Here is an 18,728-nt window from a genome sequence, read left to right as displayed (position 1 = left end):
TAGCGTGCGGGAGCTCCCAGTGCGAGCAACTATGTTGGGGCACATACATGCGTATAATAAGAGAATGTCGCAACTTGCTTATTATTTGCATAAGCGTCATGTCATAAGCGAGTTACGCGATCTGACCGACATGGGAGCTCGCATTTGGAGCTCTCTCCTGGTACTGGCTGGGGGCATTTTTTTTAAAAAGCTACAGTTACCCCCAACAAGAGTGCAAGCTCTATTAGACTGCACCTTTGGTTGGGGAGGATAAATCATTGGACATTTTGTAGGCCTAAAAGTGGCCATAGACGCAAATATCCGCTCGTTTGGCGACATTGCCAAATGAGTCGATCTTTCCCTGATATGCCACTAACGGGGATGGCTATATTGGGGGTAATCTGAACGTTCAGCCCTATGGCCGAACGATCGGATTGCGATGAGAGCTCAATGGGCTCCGGCGGCACAGTCGGGACCAAATGAAACCTGTTCGATCGACCAAACGACTGATCTCCGCCGGCCGAAAAATGTCGGGACTCTCCACACACGGGCCGAAAATCGTCGATTCGTACGATAGGATCTTTGCGTCTATGACCAGCTTAAAGCAATTTGTAACCAATCAAGAGAATTAGAACATGCATTAGGGCCAGATGCAGCGCAGGTTGCCAATGAGCGCAGGTTGCACACTCCTAATACATATATTCAAAATATATAATCTCTGTTACATAGTACAGGGCTAAATGCACTTTGTACCCCACCCTTTAGTGGAGGAGATTAAAGGTGCCAAGATCTCTGGTTCAGTTGGCTGACCCATTGGGCACAGTCTGTTCAGTCGTTGGTACCAGCACTAACTACTACGAGTAGTAATTGAGTGTGACTGTGTTAATGTTGAGGTCAGCACCAGCCGAGTGTGCAAGCTCATTTACATACTGTACGTGTTGCCCTATCAGCAGTGGGAAGAGATTGTGGTAGGATCAGTGGTGTGCGTGTGGCTTTCTGTTTTTTCACTTCCCACAAGTCATAAAATGTTTGTATTGTATCGACTGCCCGGCACACCAGCAGCGCCTGCTGTTTCACTAGAATTCAACTCCTTTCGCTCGACAGTGAATAATGTTATCATTGCACAGGTCCCTGGGAAATTGGATTTATTATAACTCACAAATGGAAAATGATTGTGGCCTTTAAACCTCTACTGCACAAGAGCACATTTTACTTTCTTTGAACCCAGGAAGGGCGTCAGCTTATATTCCATAATGCTCAGGGATGTCCTATGTAAGGGTGGGAGCAGGGGGTTGCAAACCCAATGCGGCCTTTGGTTGACAAGGGATTCTGGGTGTTGTAGTGCAAAGTGGCAACGTTTTTTTAGTTTCTATCTCTCAGGAAGGCTTGGGATTGGTTTCCATTCTTATTACATCTCCCATGTAATCAAGCATTGCCCCTTGTGATTGGTAGTTGGATCATATAGGCAGGTCCAGTACATCCTATACAAGAAAACAGAATGCTGGTGTGGTTGCCTTTGATAAATTGTGCTGAGCTCTATTTTAGCCCTTTGATACATATATGCCCCCTAGTGGTTGCCTCTGCAAATATACAAAATAGCAATGGCTGGGATGCACCTTTATCTGAACATCCCACACTTATAAGCAGGCAATAGATTCCACTTAAAGGGGTTGTTCATCTGTAATTTAACTTTTAATATGATGTAGAGAGTGATATTCTTACTCAAATTGCAATTGGTTTTCATTTTTTATTATTTGAGGTTTTAGTGTTATTAAGCTTTATATTTAGCAGCTCTCCAGTTTGCAATTTCAGCAGTTTGGTTGCTAGGGTACAAAGTACCAAAGTAAGAGACTGGAATATGAATAGGAGAGGCCTGAACAAGAAGGAGGAGTAATAAAAAGTAGCAATAACAATAAATTTGTAGCCTTACACCCATTTCAAAGCTAGAGAGAGTCAGAAGAAGAAGGCAAATAATTAAAAAATTATAAAAAAAAGAAAAAATGAAATCGAGTTGCAAAGTTACTTAGAATTAGCCAATCTATTTCATACTGTACTAAAAGTTAAATTAAAGGCGAACCACCTCTTTACTACAAACAATTCAATATATAGTAAATAAAGTACCCCCTTTTGTAAAATATAAGGATATTACAAGTTACCGAGGAGTTTCATGACCATATAAATACAAGAGGCTGAAGGCTGAGTGTTTTTATACAGGTCATGGAACTCCGGGGTGACGTCTAATATCCTCATATTTTGCCACAGAGGGCACTTTATTTATTATAATACACAAGTTTTATTGAGTTGTGTGACAGAAATGACATCACTAAGCTCTGATTATAACCGATGACATCACTAAGCACCGTTTATAAGGCTAAAATCTACAGGATATTCATGGCTCTTGTGTATTAAATATATATATTTTTATGAGACCATCGTTCATTATAATGACTATAAGGCACAGTGATGTTCCTTCACCTCCCCGCTGCCTACGTGCCATACTCTGTACCCGGCTGAAGCGAGCGGTGCCAGTCACTGCAGAACACACACATGTGAAGGACTAACTGAAATGGGGCGCCTGGGAGTCAGAGCTCTCGCATTTGCTGAGAACAGGAAAGAAGGGCCGACACCTCTGTGTGTGTTTTCCCATCTCTTTTTATAACAAGGACGGAACTGGTGCTGAGAGAGTTGTTATCAGAGAGCTGCAGCCCTGCGGTTTCCCTTCTCTTGCAACACATTCTTTAACTGTCACTTGCTCCTAACAAACAGGACACCTTCATGTGAGAGATCAGCTTTACTACTGCTCATGGCTAAAGACTGGGTCAGGTTACGCCTCCTAGGAGCCATGCCCAAGCCAAGCCATTCTATTAAGTTATATAATTAAATACTAGCAACATTTTGTATAATAATTTATATAAAATGGTTTTTAAGGTTCAGAGAAATAAGATGCCAAACTCCTCTTCATCATTGTGAGGGGTCATCATCTTCATAATTTACAGTAGGGGGTACATTATCCCTTATAATACATGAGTGATACTCAGAGTTCCCTGTATAACTCAGCCTGCAGCCTTGTGCCTTTATATGGTTACTGGACCCCTCAGTGACTTCTAATATCCTTATCATTTACAGTAGGGGGTACATTATCCCTTATAATACATGAGTGATACTCCGAGTTCCCTGTATAACTCAGCCTGCAGCCTTGTGCCTTTATATGGTCACAGAACCCCTCAGTGATTTCTAATATCCTTATCATTTACAGTAGGGGGTACATTATCCCTTATAATACATGAGTGATACTGATAGTTCCCTGTATAACTCAGCCTGCAGCCTTGTGCCTTTATATGGTCACAGAACAACTCCTCAGTGACTTCTAATATCCTTATCATTTACAGTAGGGGGTACATTATCCCTTATAATACATGAGTGATACTCAGATTTCCCTGTATAACTCAGCCTGCAGCCTTGTGCCTTTATATGGTCACAGAACCCCTCAGTGACTTCTAATATCCTTATCATTTACAGTAGGGGGTACATTATCCCTTATAATACATGAGTGATACTCAGAGTTCCCTGTAATAATCAGCCTGCAGCCTTGTGCCTTTATATGGTCACAGAACCCCTCAGTGACTTCTAATATCTTAAGCCTTCTGTTATCAGCCCTCCACCATGTAGGCCAAGACAATTCCGGCCAGGGGTGTAACTACAGAGGAAGCAGACCCTGCAGCTGCAGGGGGCCCAGGAGGTATAGGGGGCCGCACGAGGCTCTAATTCATATACAGTTTCAACCTTTGGATATGCTGAGGGCCCTAAAATGATTGCTGTGGAGCCCAGTAACATCTAGTTACATCACTGATTCCGGCCTCGGTATCACAGAAGTTGGACAGCACTGGTTTAGAGTACGGGGTACATTATCTCTTTTAATATACTGGTGGCTAAAGGCTAGAACTGCAAACTGATTAATTAGCTGTCAGGACTGTAAATGAATAAAATTATTATTTGAATATTGAGTTTATTCTTTATTAAAGTGTTGGGCCCACAGATGGCTTAAAACTGGGAGAAAGGGAAGGTATGAGCAGAGATGGGGAGAAAGTAAAGGGCAAGTAATGAGGATGCAGGAGAGGGTTCCAATAAGCAGAGAGGGTGAAGCCCAAATAATGGCACACAATGGAATGTTTATTGAATGGCAGCAGCGGCTAATGGTGAGATGGGAGGAAGCAACTTGTGGTGAAACAATCCATTGAATGTGCAAAAGGAGCGAGATGTTTGCAAGTAATTAACTTCACCGTCTATTAAATTGCTGCTAATTAGGTGTTTGCTGTGCTGATTGTGAAGGCTGGAAAGCTAATTGGGCTAATGACGAGAGACCGGAGTTCAGCTTGGCAAAAGCAGCGATTTCTTTGTGAGACGGGCGCAAGCTCTAGAACAGCCATGCAAAGCTGCCGGGTGTAATTACTGTGTGTGTGTGATACTGGATAAATAGGGAATTATGGGCAAAAAAACAATTATTAACTTTACTTTTGCAAAATGTTATAATCAGTGCAGCACTTTCATTGGAGAAGAGTATTTACTGCTATTCGCTGTTTCTACTGACTTTCAAACAACAGCAGTGCTGCCGCGCTTTCTGGCAGCGAGTCTAGAATCACTTGAATCATCAAAAGCAGAGCAGGATTATTTAAGGTGGCCATAGAGTAAGAAATCCACCAAACGAGCAGATCTCTCCCCGATATGCCCACATTGAAGTGGCCGATATCGGGCTGATCCGATCGTGGGCCCAAGGGCCCAACGATCGAATCATAATGCATCCGATACGGGAGCGCATACATGCACAGATGCGGCCGCAATACAACGGGATTTTTTAACCTGCCCGATCGAGATCTGGCCGACTTTCGGGCCAATAAGCTGCCGACTTGGCCTGTCGGCAACTTTTATCAGCCCTTGGGTGCCTTTAGCCTTTATCTGAAAGACTCATTTACATTTACAGCACTGCTGCTTTGTTGTCTCCTTTAGCTCTAAGGGCTATTCCACACGGGGAGATCGGCAGGCGTTTGCGGTCGCGGCGACAAAGCGCAGCGCCAGTCGCCGCGACCGGCGCAGGCGACAGTTTTGTATGGGCGCCTATGTAAAAACGCCTGTGCTAACCACACGAGGCGATGCGCTTTTCAACAGTCGCCTGAAAATGCCTCGCCAGGCTTTTTCAGGCGACTTTTGAAAAGCGCATCGCCTGGTGTGGTTAGCACAGGCGTTTTTACATAGGCGCCCATACAAAACTGTCGCCTGCGCCGGTCGCGGCGACTGGCGCGGCGCTTTGTCGCCGCGACCGCAAACGCCTGCCGATCTCCCCGTGTGGACTAGCCCTAAGTGTGGGAGGGATAAATGCTCCAGTATTGACCCAGTTTCATCCAAACCTCAAAATATAAAGGTAATGGGCAACAGGGAGATTTGCTGATTGCAATAAATTTGCGTTACTGCGGGAGACAAATCTCTCGAAAATGCCCCTCCACTGGCAATACAGGAATGGAACCTGTTATCCAGAATGCTTGGAACCTGAGGTTTTCCGGATAACTGATCTTTTTGTAATTTGGATCTTCATACCTTAAGTCTACTAGAAAATCATGTAAACGTTAAATAAACCCAACAGGCTGGTTTTGCTTCCAATAAGGATTAATTATATCTTAGTTGGGATCAAGTACAAGCTACTGTTTTATTATTACAGAGAAAAAGGAAATCATTTTTAAAAATTTGGATTATTTGGATAGAATGGAGCCTATGGGAGATGGCCTTCCTGTAATTTGTAGCATTTTGGATAGCAGGTTTGTAGATTATGGATCCAATACAGGTATGGGAGCTATTATACAGATCTTAGCTTGGATCACGTACAAGCTACTGTTTTATTATTACAGAGAAAAAGGAAATCGTTTTTAAACATTTGGATTATTTGGGTAAAAGTCTATGGTAGACGGCCTTTCCGTAATTCAGAGCTTTCTGGATAACGGATTTCTGGATAGAAAATGGGTTTCTGGATGGTAAAACATACTCTAAAGATCAATCTATGGTGCAATTTTCCAGACCTGCTCAGATCACAGACGGCGGTGTAAATACTGTGGGGGGGGGGGGTGCCGGAGACACAATAAATCTTATTGTAGGCGGCAGGGCAGGGAGCAATTTTTCAGAGCGAACACCAGGAGCTGTTCTGTATGAAGATGGTGGAAATTTTCGCCACTGTCCACAGAGAGGTGGCTTAGAGGTATGTTGGCAATTTGACATAAATATTTGAGGTGGGCAAAAAAACTTGTGATATATTCTTAGTATTCCGAGTAGCAACATTTTCACACTTGTACATACAAAGATGTCTTCATTTTTCACACTTGAAAAGTCCAAAAAAGAGATAAGCACTAAGTAGCTCTGCACTGCGGGAACATCTATAGTATAAACATAAATTGTGAATACTAGTGACGCCCCTTAATCCCACTTATATCTAACACAAAGGTGATTCTTTTCCATGGACTCATAAGCTTTTCTCTCACTTTATTTAAATTTAATTTTGCTTCATTTCGTGTTTAACTGATCAATAAATGTGATATTATTTTGAGCAGGTATTAAAAACAACAGCATGTTATATAGATCCAATAAATGCCAACCATTAATCCTGAGGCTAAGAGGGTACACATGTATTGGTGCTTTGTACCAGACAAATTTCACCCCGTGGGCACAGGGATAGGTAGGTAAAATGAACACCAGGAGGCAGAGGCAGTATTGAGTGGGCACTTGTGTTTCTACCATTTGTGCACTTAGCCTAAATAGATAGATAGATGATAGATAGATAGATGATAGATAGATAGACGGTAGAAGATTGATAGATCATAGATAGATGATTGATAGATGATTGATAGATGATTGATAGATGATTGATAGATGATTGGTTGATAGATGACAGATATAGATATATAGACAATAGATAGATAGATGATAGATATATACCATGTGTGCACTTAGCCTAAAATAGGAGATTCTACCATGTAAATGTCAATCTATATTGATTTATCTCTCCATTTTCTCCAACTCTATCCCTTTAGATTGATGAGTGGATAGATATTTTTATATATTTGTTTACATTTTATATAGATAGATGGCAAAAATAGATATTGATAGATAGATGATAGATGATAGAAGATTGATAGATCATAGATAGATAATAGATAGATAGATGATAGATGGATAGATAGATAGATAGATAGATAGATAGATAGATACTGTAGATAGATAGATGATAGATAGATAGATAGATAGATGATAGAAGATTGATAGATCATAGATAGATAATAGATAGGCACGATCGACCAGAGAGCCATGAGGGGGTGCCCCAAATCCTGGAACAATGTTAAAGTACCAGGATTCTAAAGGACTGGGTTTCCAAAGCTAACGTGCATTTTTGGTGGTGCCAGGTTTTTTTTATCCACATTCAATTATGCAAATTAGAATTCCGATTCAGTTATGCTCTTTTGTAAAGGAGTTGGTAATTCATTGAAACCAGAAAAAAAGTTTTGAATGTAGTGTACCACTTACATATTTATACAGGTAGGGGATCCATTATCTGAAAACCCTTTATCCAGAGAGCTCCAAATAACGGAAAGGATCTCTCCAATCGACTCTATTTTATCCAAATAGTTCAAATTTTTAAAAATGATTTCCTTTTTCTCTGTAATAATAAAGCAGTACCTTGTTTTTGATCCAAACTAAGATATAATTAGTAGAATTAAGGTATGAAGATCCCAATTACGGAAAGATTCATTATCTGCAAAACCCCAGGTCCCGAGCATTCTGGATAACAGGTCCCATACCTGTACATATACAAAGTTTTGCAATCATGAGAGGGCTACTGTAAGCTTGTATTTTCTATGAGAAATTCCCCATTTATGAAAGTAATAATAAGGCACTAAATATAGCATTTAAGGAAAGGACAACATAACCGTGCCCATTGCAGATCCCTAGTGAATTCTAAAGTATTAAATGTCTCTCCGAGCTGAAAGCTGCGCTGTGTTGTTATGTAGGCGCTACATGGACGTCTATGATCAGGAATAAGAAGAAAAACAAACACGCCTGGCGGTGTTACGAGAAGTTCCCTCAGTTTTACGGAAGGAATGTAATAAAGATCTAACACAGCTAAATTCTCTAGTAACAAAACAAAAAAAGACTTGTATTTCAATTCCCCCCCCCCCTTCTGCCACAGTCTTTTGCCACACGGAGAGTTTCTGATGCTCCACTGTGTATGACCAGTGTGTGGTTAGTGGGAAACTAATGTTTGGCCCCTTGGCGTTTCACCCTGTTTTCTTAATACAAGATACTTTGTAGCTCCGATGTCCATTCTGACTGACTGTTTGTCTCCCTCTGAGTCTCTATTGTTCACAAGGCTGGAAGGTTCTGGGTTGCTCTCTGTGTCCAGAAGCTGGAGCCACTAAGGATTAGTGGGGATTCTCCATTACCGCACATATTTTATGAATGTGTTTTATTGCCGTTACCGCTTGTATAATAAGTACAAGATGAACATGAAAATAAAACAGACCTATTCTAAAAACAACAGCATGTTCTCTTACCAGAAGGCCTTCAAGTTTATGGAGGAAGAACGTGTAACACAGAAGCTCATTATGGCACACAATATCTGAATATTCACTAGATAGCCTTCATGTGAATTGATTTTGACCACATCATATAATGAACGGGTTCTTTCCTTAAGAAGCACCAGGAGAAACACAAATGCTCACAAGTGTCCTTTCTCTCAGGGCTTTCTTTAGATGTGGTGGGGCCTGGGACTTATTGGCGTCCCATCATAACTAGGTCTGTCCAGCCTACAGCTCATCAGATGCTGTCAAACAACAAAGAACATCCTGCCAGTCTAATACAACATAGCTATCAATGTCACACTGCTCACTCTATTTTTTGGCTATTTTGGCCTGGGTCCCCTTGAAGGTCCAATCTTTGGCCAGGGTCACCCTTGAAGGTCCAATTTTTGGTCAGGGTCCCCTTTCACTCATTAAATGTGTATAGATATAGGAAAATAAAGATTAGTGATGGGAGAATATTTTCGCCAGGCATGGATTTGCGGTGCTAACGTTTTCGCCATGGAAAAAATGAGCTGCATCCTAAAAATCGGTGGGTGTCAAAATTATTGCTCCTCAAAATTATTTGACTTTAATGAGTTTAGCAAACTTTTCACCTTTTCTTCATTTTTTGCGAAGTTTCGCGAAATTTTCGGGTCAGATTTGCTCATCGCTAATAAAGATGTATCGGTTACTCACAGTTTTAATTATATCAAAGAGAGTAAATACATATTCACCACAAATCCCACCCTTACTGAGCTTCAAGCGGGACATTTAGGTGTATCATGAGACCATTTCACCCCAATTCTCACCCTAACTGGCCTTCAGGCTGGGTGACTCCTACCAAAGCTCCAATCCCCATCCCCCCATTGGGTCTAGCCCCAAAGTTTGGGAACTACTAGGTGTCATTCACGCAACATATTAAGACCCAGGGTCAGACTGCCCCACTAGGATAATGGGAAAAATTTTGGTGGGCCCTTGTGCCTGGGGACCTCAACTGTCGCCTGATGATACTCCAGCTCATCGCTTACTTTTGGAAATATTTTATCTAATTAGGACAGGATTTTCAGTTAAGCATAGGGAGGCAGAGCAAGACAATCAGCAGGGGAGGTTCTAAGGTGGACTCCAGGTAGGCCAAATTTATCAGAAGTCAATGAATCTCCCTGTATTTTTCTGGAATGTGGAAAACAACACAAACAAGGGAAAAATACTCCTTAAAGATAGTGCCCAGCTAAAATCCCAGTGCAGTAGTTAGTAGCTGGTATTTCTTTATTGTTTTCCATGGGTATCACATCATGTTTTTTCCATTACAACCCTTCAGTAATAAAACTGACTGCAGACTGTTCTCTGTGTTTTGATGGGGGAAACGCTCTATGTTATTGCCGAGCATTGAAACATTATAGCGTGTTGACACTGGATAGGAGAAAATAGTTGAACAAAAGCAGAGGAGGGCATGGCTTGCTCCGATAGAGTCCCAGACCTCTTGTGGTACACCGCAATGCATTCATATGTCACAGCCTTTGACAACGTTCAAAACATGCTGGAAGAAGCGCCTGGTGTTTTCTTAAATTTTCAAGTTATCGGGTTAAAAAAAGGGGAATGGATTTCCTTTTGTGACAAGTGTACAGGCTGATAAAGTAAAGCCCAAAGTACAGAACTTTCTGTTTTTTCCTCCAAACTCGCAGTTTCACCTGCCATAAATTTCATTGGCTGGAGAGGCCATGGTGGGTAGTCTGGGTAAACAACAAGCTGAATATTATGGGAAAGAACAATCCGTCTCCTGTTATTCTTGCACCAAAGTAAAAGGAGCAGTGTTGTTCCCATTGAGGTTCCCTGTTCAGATATTAGATAATAGAATTCAGCCTATTCATTGGCCTTTTAACCTCTGACCCTCTGAGACAGACTCTGGCCATGATGTTTATTTTGACTGTGACTTTTTTTAGTAGTAAATTCTTTTATTTTGTGAAATGTAATGAATTAGGACTGTCAATATAAAAGGAACTTCCATTTTTTTAAGTATTCTTCTGCATTTTATGTTTAATTTTAATTTTAATGAGCCATATATTTTTTATTTAAAAAAATAATAAAAAATATTAAACAAAATGTATTTATTTATTTCCTGGTTTGTTTAATACTTTGTAAGAGAACTGCTTTTTATAAATCACGGTAAAGGGATTCAATGGTACTATAGAAATGAAAACAACATAATATAAAGAATTTAAAAAAGAATAAGATTCACTTTAACTAGCTGTAGAATTACATTCTTTCACACTTTGTCTTAATTTTTTGCATTTCTTTCTTTTTTTTTTGCAATGGGCCATATATTTTTATTTGAAAGCAAAGTTCCCTCATTTTGTTAATTATGGTGCCCTAGTTTGTTATGAATTCATGTAAAGTGCTATATAAATTATAAAATAATAACAATATGATTAATTATATAATTATTATAATTATTATATAATATATTACATTATATATATTATATAATTATTATTGTATAGTTATTATTATAATTAATTGTATAAATTATAAAAAATAATACTATTAATTATTAAAGAAACATAAAAATAATATAAATACATAAAAATAAAAACAACAATTATACGTAAAAAAATCAGTTTAATATAGAAAGAAAAGAATGTGTATTTCAACTTAACATTTAATATGCCACAGAATTTTTTTGAATATATTTTTTTTATTTTCTTCTCATTCTTTTTCTTTTCAGACTGTATTTTAAAATACTAACTGGAATAGTGATGGGCGAATTTTTCCCTTTTCGCCGAAAAAATCGCGAATATGTATCTTTTTCTGGATGTTCAGTACAGGAGATCAAAGAGAAAGTCGGTACATTTCAGTATTAATCTGGGACTGCATGTTGAGCTGTCAAAATCAGGACTGTCCCACGAAAAGTGGGACAGTTGGGAGGTATGGTATAATAAATCACAAAAATCTTAATAATATTTTAATAAATACGCCTCTTAATGTGCATTATGGGTATTACACCAATATGTGTCATTGATGATATAGATTTTGCCAATATGTATAATATAAAAACAAGTTTTTTAATCTTAATAAACACAAGGATAATATTATATATTTTTTGCAGTCAATAATTGTTTGCAATAATATTTTCTGTGTAATATTAACGCCAAAAAGCAGCATCATTGTGATAACTTCTGCTGATTGTTATGGACTGAATGATTCGTAGAACATTGCACAACCTGAACTGTGTTTGAAGTGATGGGGGAGTCTAGGCTGTCAGTTAAACAGTGGCAGTAGGGTAATAGGGATGTGCCCCAGTTCCTCTGCACCATATTTCAATTAAACAAAATATATGTCCCAAAACCCAAAATTGGTAAAAAAATGCAAATTTTTTATTCAATATTGCATCATGGCATATTAAAAATTAGTACATACTGACCCCATATGACCCACCGTACGCGTTTTGTACCCTCCGGTACTTAATCATAGGTGTTTATGTCTATAGGGTACAAAACGCGTAAGGTGGGTCATACTTTCTAATTTTTAATATGCCATGATGTAATATTAAATAATTTTTTTTTATTTTTTTTACCAATTATAGGTTTTGGGACATATAATTTGTTTAACTGAACTGTGTTTGGCCAGCATTAGCCGTTCTTGGACTAAACGGGCTATTGGGGTATTGCCACTGCATTATAGTGTGCAAGTGCGCACAACAATTGGATGTATTTTTGCATGACTACAGTGGCAGTTGCAGGGGCAGTTCAACTCAGTCTGGCCAAAGCTGCCCCATAGATATGCATAGCTCAAAACTGTCCCGTTTTTAGAGGGACAGTCTCTTTTGACAGCTCAACCCGCAGTGCCTCATTTGTTCTGGAAAGTCCCATTTTTCTCTGCACTGAACAAACAGAAAAAGAAACAATGTTTCTAACTTAATTTTCTTTTGGCAGAGAGCCCAAAACAGCCACAGCTGTGTATAAGATACTTTTGTAACAATTTCAAGATATTGTAACAATATAAGATAACAGGTCCCTTGGGAAAAATTAGACTCACAGATTAAAGGGCAATTCACCTTCATTAGCAAAACTGTAATAACTGAAAAAAAAACACAGAACTATGCTCAACCTGCCAAATTTTGTAAAATGAACATGGTAATTAGGGGGTGTGGCACAAAAATGGGTGTGGTCAAAAATATTTTGCCACACTACACGCGGGAACTTTTTGTCCATCTTATTTTATTTCCAAAATGTTGGGAGGTCTGGATCTGCTCATTGGTCAGAGAGCTCCTAGTTTTCTTTGGGTTTTCTCAGCAGCCACAGGGTCTGCTCTACCCATTGTTATTCTCTTGAAACCAGTCACAAGTCTCTCTAAGGTGCAGCATTGTCAGAGGAAGGCACATAAAGACCCTCTGTGTCAGTTGGTTTAAATAAAACATTACAACTTTTCCCACCGAACCTATGACAAGTAATGCAAGGTGTGCCCAATGGCAATGTGAGCTCCATCTGTATAAAGTCTGTATTAACCCAATAAACATCTGCACTGAATGAAAAACAACAAATTAAACATTTAGTGCCCTATAGTAGAATTTACAGCACCCCCATATCAAGGCCATTGCTGCTTCATTAGTGACATGTCAAACTGCATAGGGCACAGTATACTGGCAGCTAAACAGGGGTTAAAGCTACTGATTTTTCATGTTAAAAACTTCCATCCGAACGCTACGGAGAACACACTGGTTTAGGAAAGAAATATGGTGAAGAAGGAATGTTCTGTCTAAACAAATAGGCTAAATAAGCTGCTCCCATAATTTACTTATAGGTCTGTCCAGACCATAATATTGTATCTACTGCTTCTTACAGTAAAACTGTGGGGAAGGCAATTCAAGCTGCAAATAGTATTTCCTGTTCTTCAGTTGTAAATCAGTTTTAAAACATAGCAGGACTCGGGTCTGATAGGAACTGGTTACCGATACCAATACAGACTGTAACTTTACCCTGCTCAACCAAAAGCCTGGAATCAGCAGTCTAAAACTGCAAATATATCTGAACCCATTTATATAGCAAATGAAAAAATCAATTGCAAAAGTGCTGGCAGGAACGATCTGAAGTTTACATTCATTTTATATTTGGGTTGAATAGAACGCCCCCCTTTTTTTGGGATCTGAGCTTTTCCGTCCCTAACTGTCTCCTTTCCTAGGGGGCAGTTGTTGCTCTGTAGCGGTCGCCAACCAAAAACAATATTTAGATGCACTCTGGCAATAGAGGGCAATAGCCGAAAATGAGGGGGGGCGTGGTTGCTGGGAGACCCCAGTGGTATCAATGTCCATACACACAAAGCACTTCTATTGTCACTGAATTCTCATTACTAGGGATGCACCAAATCCACTAGTTTGGATTTGGCTGAACACCCAAATCCTTTGCGAAAGATTCGGCCGAATACCGAACCGAATCGGAACCCTAATTTGCATATGCAAGTTAGGGGTCGGAAGTGGAAAACACCTTTAATTCCTTGTTTTGTGACAAAAAGGCACACGATTTGCCTTCCCGCCCCTAATTTGCATATGCAAATTAGGATTCGGATTCGGTTCGGCCGGGCAGAAGAATTCTGCCGAATCCTGCTGAAAATGACCGAATCCCAAACCGAATCCTGGATTCTGTGCATCCCTACTCACTACTCACTGTGCAACTGTTTAGTGAAGAAGAAGATTTTTGCGATTTTTTTTAGTTTGCGCCAGTGAGAAGTGAATGTCATAAAACTTCTTACGTTGTTACGTTCGCTCCAAAAGATTACGACACCTTCCAGCACTTCTTAAATGTGGGCAATGCGCAATGAAAATTCGCAATGTGATACCAGTTTAAATGAGAGTATTACATAGCGAAACGCAAATTTTAATTCTTATTTGTGCAAATTGTTTTGCTCTTTGCAACTTTTATTACATTCTTGGAACTAGCTAAAGAAGTCAGGGTGGGGTAACTGCCTCCTCTCACCCCCCTTCTGTGGACACCCATGACTGACGGAGCCCAAATGCAGGTTCCACACCCCCCTCCAGATGCAATGCTTACACTAGATTTACACCTATCTGCGTCTTTGGCAAACCATGAGGAGTGTGGGTCCTGCACCCTGCACCACTCCCCCGGTAGTCCCACCACTGCTCACTAGTGATGGGTGAATTTCCCGACAAATTCGTGAAAAAAAATCGTGAAATCCGGATGTTTTCACGAAAAAAAATTGTGAAATTTGAACGGATTCACAAAACAATCGTGAAATTTGAAAGTTTACTCTAAAATATTGTGAAAAAAATGTGAAATCCGCAAATAGACGCCGGCAAATTTTCCCAAGGAGATTCGTGAATTTATTCACAGGCGGCGAAACATGGAAATTCACTGCAAATTTGTGCCAGACGAATTTATTCTGCTCAATTCTATGCCAATACATCTCTGCCAATACATCTCTGCCAATGTCATTCGCTATAATACCACAGGCAAATTCTATTCCCCATTCAGGGGCCACAGCCTAAACAGCATCCAATCAATGAGCGTTTCTGATTGGCCGGGGCCCATATGCTTTGCTTGTTCTGGCACAGCTGAGGGAGCCCCCTCTCTCCGGGCCACTGTAGGAATGTGCGAGTCATACAAATCTGCATGAGTCAGTTGTGCTAAATCCCCCAGTAATGCCTGGAAAAGCCGTTTTATTTGCAACTAAGAAACTGTTAACAACTCGGATTCTTTTTGTGCCTTCTGCTTGTGAGTGTGTGAGCCAAGGGGAGCTGAGCAGCAGCAGTGGGGCTCTCACGATATGATTCATCTTGGGGTGACTATCAGGCAGCTGACTGCATTCCTCTACCCGGCTCTTTGTGTGAATGACTGTTGACTAACACATTTATCCTCTTAATATCAATTGACATCTGTTCTGTGGTTTAAAACACATCTGCACCCTCACCCATAGAATTCTGTTTAAAGCTGTAAGTCAGTGGCATCGGCATGGGGTGCTGAGGCTGGGGCCCTGCCTAGGGTACAACTCTGTGCCCCCTGAATAAAGGGGGTGGGTGAAGAAATCTCACTTGGTTTGGGAAGGGGCTGCAACAATAACAGGATAAATAATAACAGTAACATTTATCCAAAATATTAACTCTAGCTATAGTTGGACTACAGTTCCCAGAATCCCCTGACAACAAAGAATTTCATAGTTGCAGGATAATAACATCAGGAGAGCAATATTTTGCCCTCTACACCACCAGCATTAAGGACAACTCTGTAGATCAGTGATCCCCAACCAGTAGCTCATGAGCAACATGTTTCTCCCCAACCCCTTGGATGTTTCTCCCAGTGGCCTCAAAGCAGGTGCTTATTTTTTGAATTCCAGGCCTGGAGGCAAGTTTCATAAAAACCAGGTGCACTGCCAAACAGAGCCTTAATGTAGGGCGACAATCCACATAGGGGCTACCAAATGGCCAATCACAGCACTTATTTGGCACCCCAAGAACATTTTTCAAGCTAGTGTTGCTCCCAAATCCTTTTACTTCTGAATGTTGCTCACGGTTTCAAAAGGTTGGGGATCCCTGCTGTAGATAGTAACATAGTAAGTTAAGTTGAAAAAAGACCCACGCCCATCAAGTTCAAGTCTATATATAACCTGCCTGACTGCCAGTTGATCCAGAGGAAGGCAAAAAAACCCATCTGAAGCCTCTCCAATTTGCCTCAGAAGGGGAAAAAATTCCTTCCTGACTCCAAAATGGCAATGGGACCAGTCCCTGGATCAACTTGTACTATGAGCTATCTCCCATATCCCTGTATTCCCTCACTTGCTAAACACCATCCAACCCCTTCTTAAAGCTATCTAACTCTTATCGGGGGTAATTCATTAAATACATCTAGTAATTTATTTGAACCAATAAGCAGGCATCATTTCATTTGGTGCTTGTTTCATTGGAGAATTGATTGTTTTGTTGCTATGGGTTACTAGACATGGAACAAATCTTGTGACTACGAAGAGCATCTACAAGCTGCTAAATGTTGATTTAAAGGTGAACTTCAGGACTTGAGGTTTGTGTCTAAGGCCCAAGCCGCTGCTGTATGTCATTAGTGCAACCAACATAATGGTGACTGTAAGGGTTTAGGCCATAACTTAAATAAACGCTGAAAATAATCCCAGCACTCTGGCAGGCTAGTATTGTCATTGGAAGATAAGTTCAGGGCGGTCCTTAGTGTTGGCCAGAAGGTCTAGTTTGTTTATAACTCAACCTGCAGCCACATTTCAACTACAACTTCCAGCATTAATTGACAACTGCCATTCAGCAACAGGTGGAGAATGCGGGTTGGACAGGCCTGAAGAGACCTAAACGTTTTCTTTTGCATCTTCTTTCTCTGCAAACAATCTGCAGGGCCCCAAACAGAATTGGGGGCTTGGTGGTCCCCTTTGCATGCACCCCCCACAGACAGCTCCAAGTAGTGTCACTAAATAAACAAATATATTCCATTCCACCCAAAGCCACCAAAAACACAACTAAATAAGTTAATTTGTTTTGAAATGCTTCTCCAGTAACCCAAAAAAAAGTATAAACATGTCACAAATAATTGGGAAGTAACATTGGCCAGGACCTGAGTGACAGATCAAGGGCCCCAGTTTATATATTGTACAATATATATATATATATATATATATATATATATATATATATATATATATATATATATATATATATATATATATATATATATATATATATATACAGTGCAAAAATAACCACATAATATAATATGTCATTGCATAGTTTTAACAACATTTTCCTTTGTAATACTGAGAGCCCAGGACCAATACTCCCCTCCTACTGCCCTACCATTAATGGTGACTTACTTATTCTTACCATTTCCCCCCAAAATAATGCGACAAAAAAAAAAGAGAATAAAAACTCACCTCTGAAGAAGCACGGCGGGTATAAAGGAAATGACTGGAAGGCACTATGTGAGGCCATTGCGTGTGCTTCAACTTCCTGCCTGGGGTTTTAGTGTTTTTTTTTAAAAAATCAGCTGAAAAGTAAAATTTTGTTCAAATTTAAAGCTTGCAAGCCCAAAATTGCCCAAAAGTGCACCCATCCTCCCTGATTTGCACTTTCCCTATCTCGGCTCCCTGCTGCATCAAAACGTGCAGTTTAAGAAAAATTCAAAATGGTGCAAAAGGAAAAGTAAAATAAGAAACCCCAATATTAATAATAACAATTATAATAATAAATAGAGTGGATTGGCTGTGGTTAGGATTCCGCTTACCAATGTATGAAAGTCTTGTGGTTTTTTTATTTCCAGTCAACGAAAATGATTCGCCCCTTTCTGCTGACCAATATCCCGGATCCACTGTCGAGTGTCTGTGCTCAGCTTGTGGTTCTGTGGTTGTTTATGAGGCCCAAACAAGTCTTGCACACAACCCAAAATATGAAGAAAAAAAATGTAACTGTTCCCCTTTTTTATCAGTCTCCCCTTATTGGCTGGTTGGTATCACGTGACGTGATGTCTACGACTTTCTTTCCTTTCAGAGTTCTTCGAGTGGTTCCTCTCCACCTGCCCTCCCCTTGGCTGTAGCTAAAATACGATGCACAGAGAGGGCTTGTACGGAAGAACTATGACTCAGTCCCTTCTTATGCAAATAGTCCCGGGTAATGCAGAAGAACTCGTGGATGGAAGGCAAGCCACAATTCCGCACGGTGACTGAAAGCAGATATGGATGCAATTATCCATCACATCAGCTCAGCCTAGTCAGGAATAAAAGGACTTTAATTTATAGCTTTGTTTGGTGACCAGGTTTTTGGAGAGGATGCAAACAAATATATATAAAAAGATTGTATTTCCTTTCAGGGATGTCACTGGTGATGGCACCTGAGAGAGTTGGAGGGTCCCTCACAGGAGAAAGAAGATTAGGACGGCAAAAAATATATGGTCAATGATGTCTGGTCTTGGAAGAGATTGTGGTGATAGTGCTCCATACCGTATATGGAAATGTAATATGGGCTCAATTACATCAGAGGTCAAAATGTTTTTGTCCAAAATATGGTTGTGACCCCTCTTAGCCTATAAACATGGCTGTGATATTCACCACCCTACTACAGTCTCAGGTATATCCAGTTAAATAGGTAGTCAACCTCCAACTGGGACTTTGGGCTGGGCGACCTGCAACCATGAATTTTGG

General features: G+C 40.2%; 1 protein-coding gene across 1 annotated transcript in view; it reads right to left on the bottom strand.

The window, feature by feature from the left end:
• The window catches only part of runx1.L (RUNX family transcription factor 1 L homeolog), a 159,244-nt gene extending 141,279 nt beyond the window's left edge, over positions 1–17,965 (bottom strand). Inside the window, 2 exon segments of the mRNA NM_001086497.1 lie at positions 17,466–17,578; positions 17,816–17,965. Coding sequence (NP_001079966.1) covers positions 17,466–17,523 — 58 coding nt within the window. The 5' untranslated portion in view covers positions 17,524–17,578; positions 17,816–17,965.
• Positions 17,966–18,728: the final 763 nt, after the last annotated feature.

Source organism: Xenopus laevis, chromosome 2L, assembly GCF_017654675.1.
Source record: "Xenopus laevis strain J_2021 chromosome 2L, Xenopus_laevis_v10.1, whole genome shotgun sequence".
NCBI lineage: Eukaryota > Metazoa > Chordata > Amphibia > Anura > Pipidae > Xenopus > Xenopus laevis.
The sequence above is the reverse complement of the archived record's forward strand: the minus strand, read 5'-3'. Positions and strand labels throughout refer to the sequence as shown.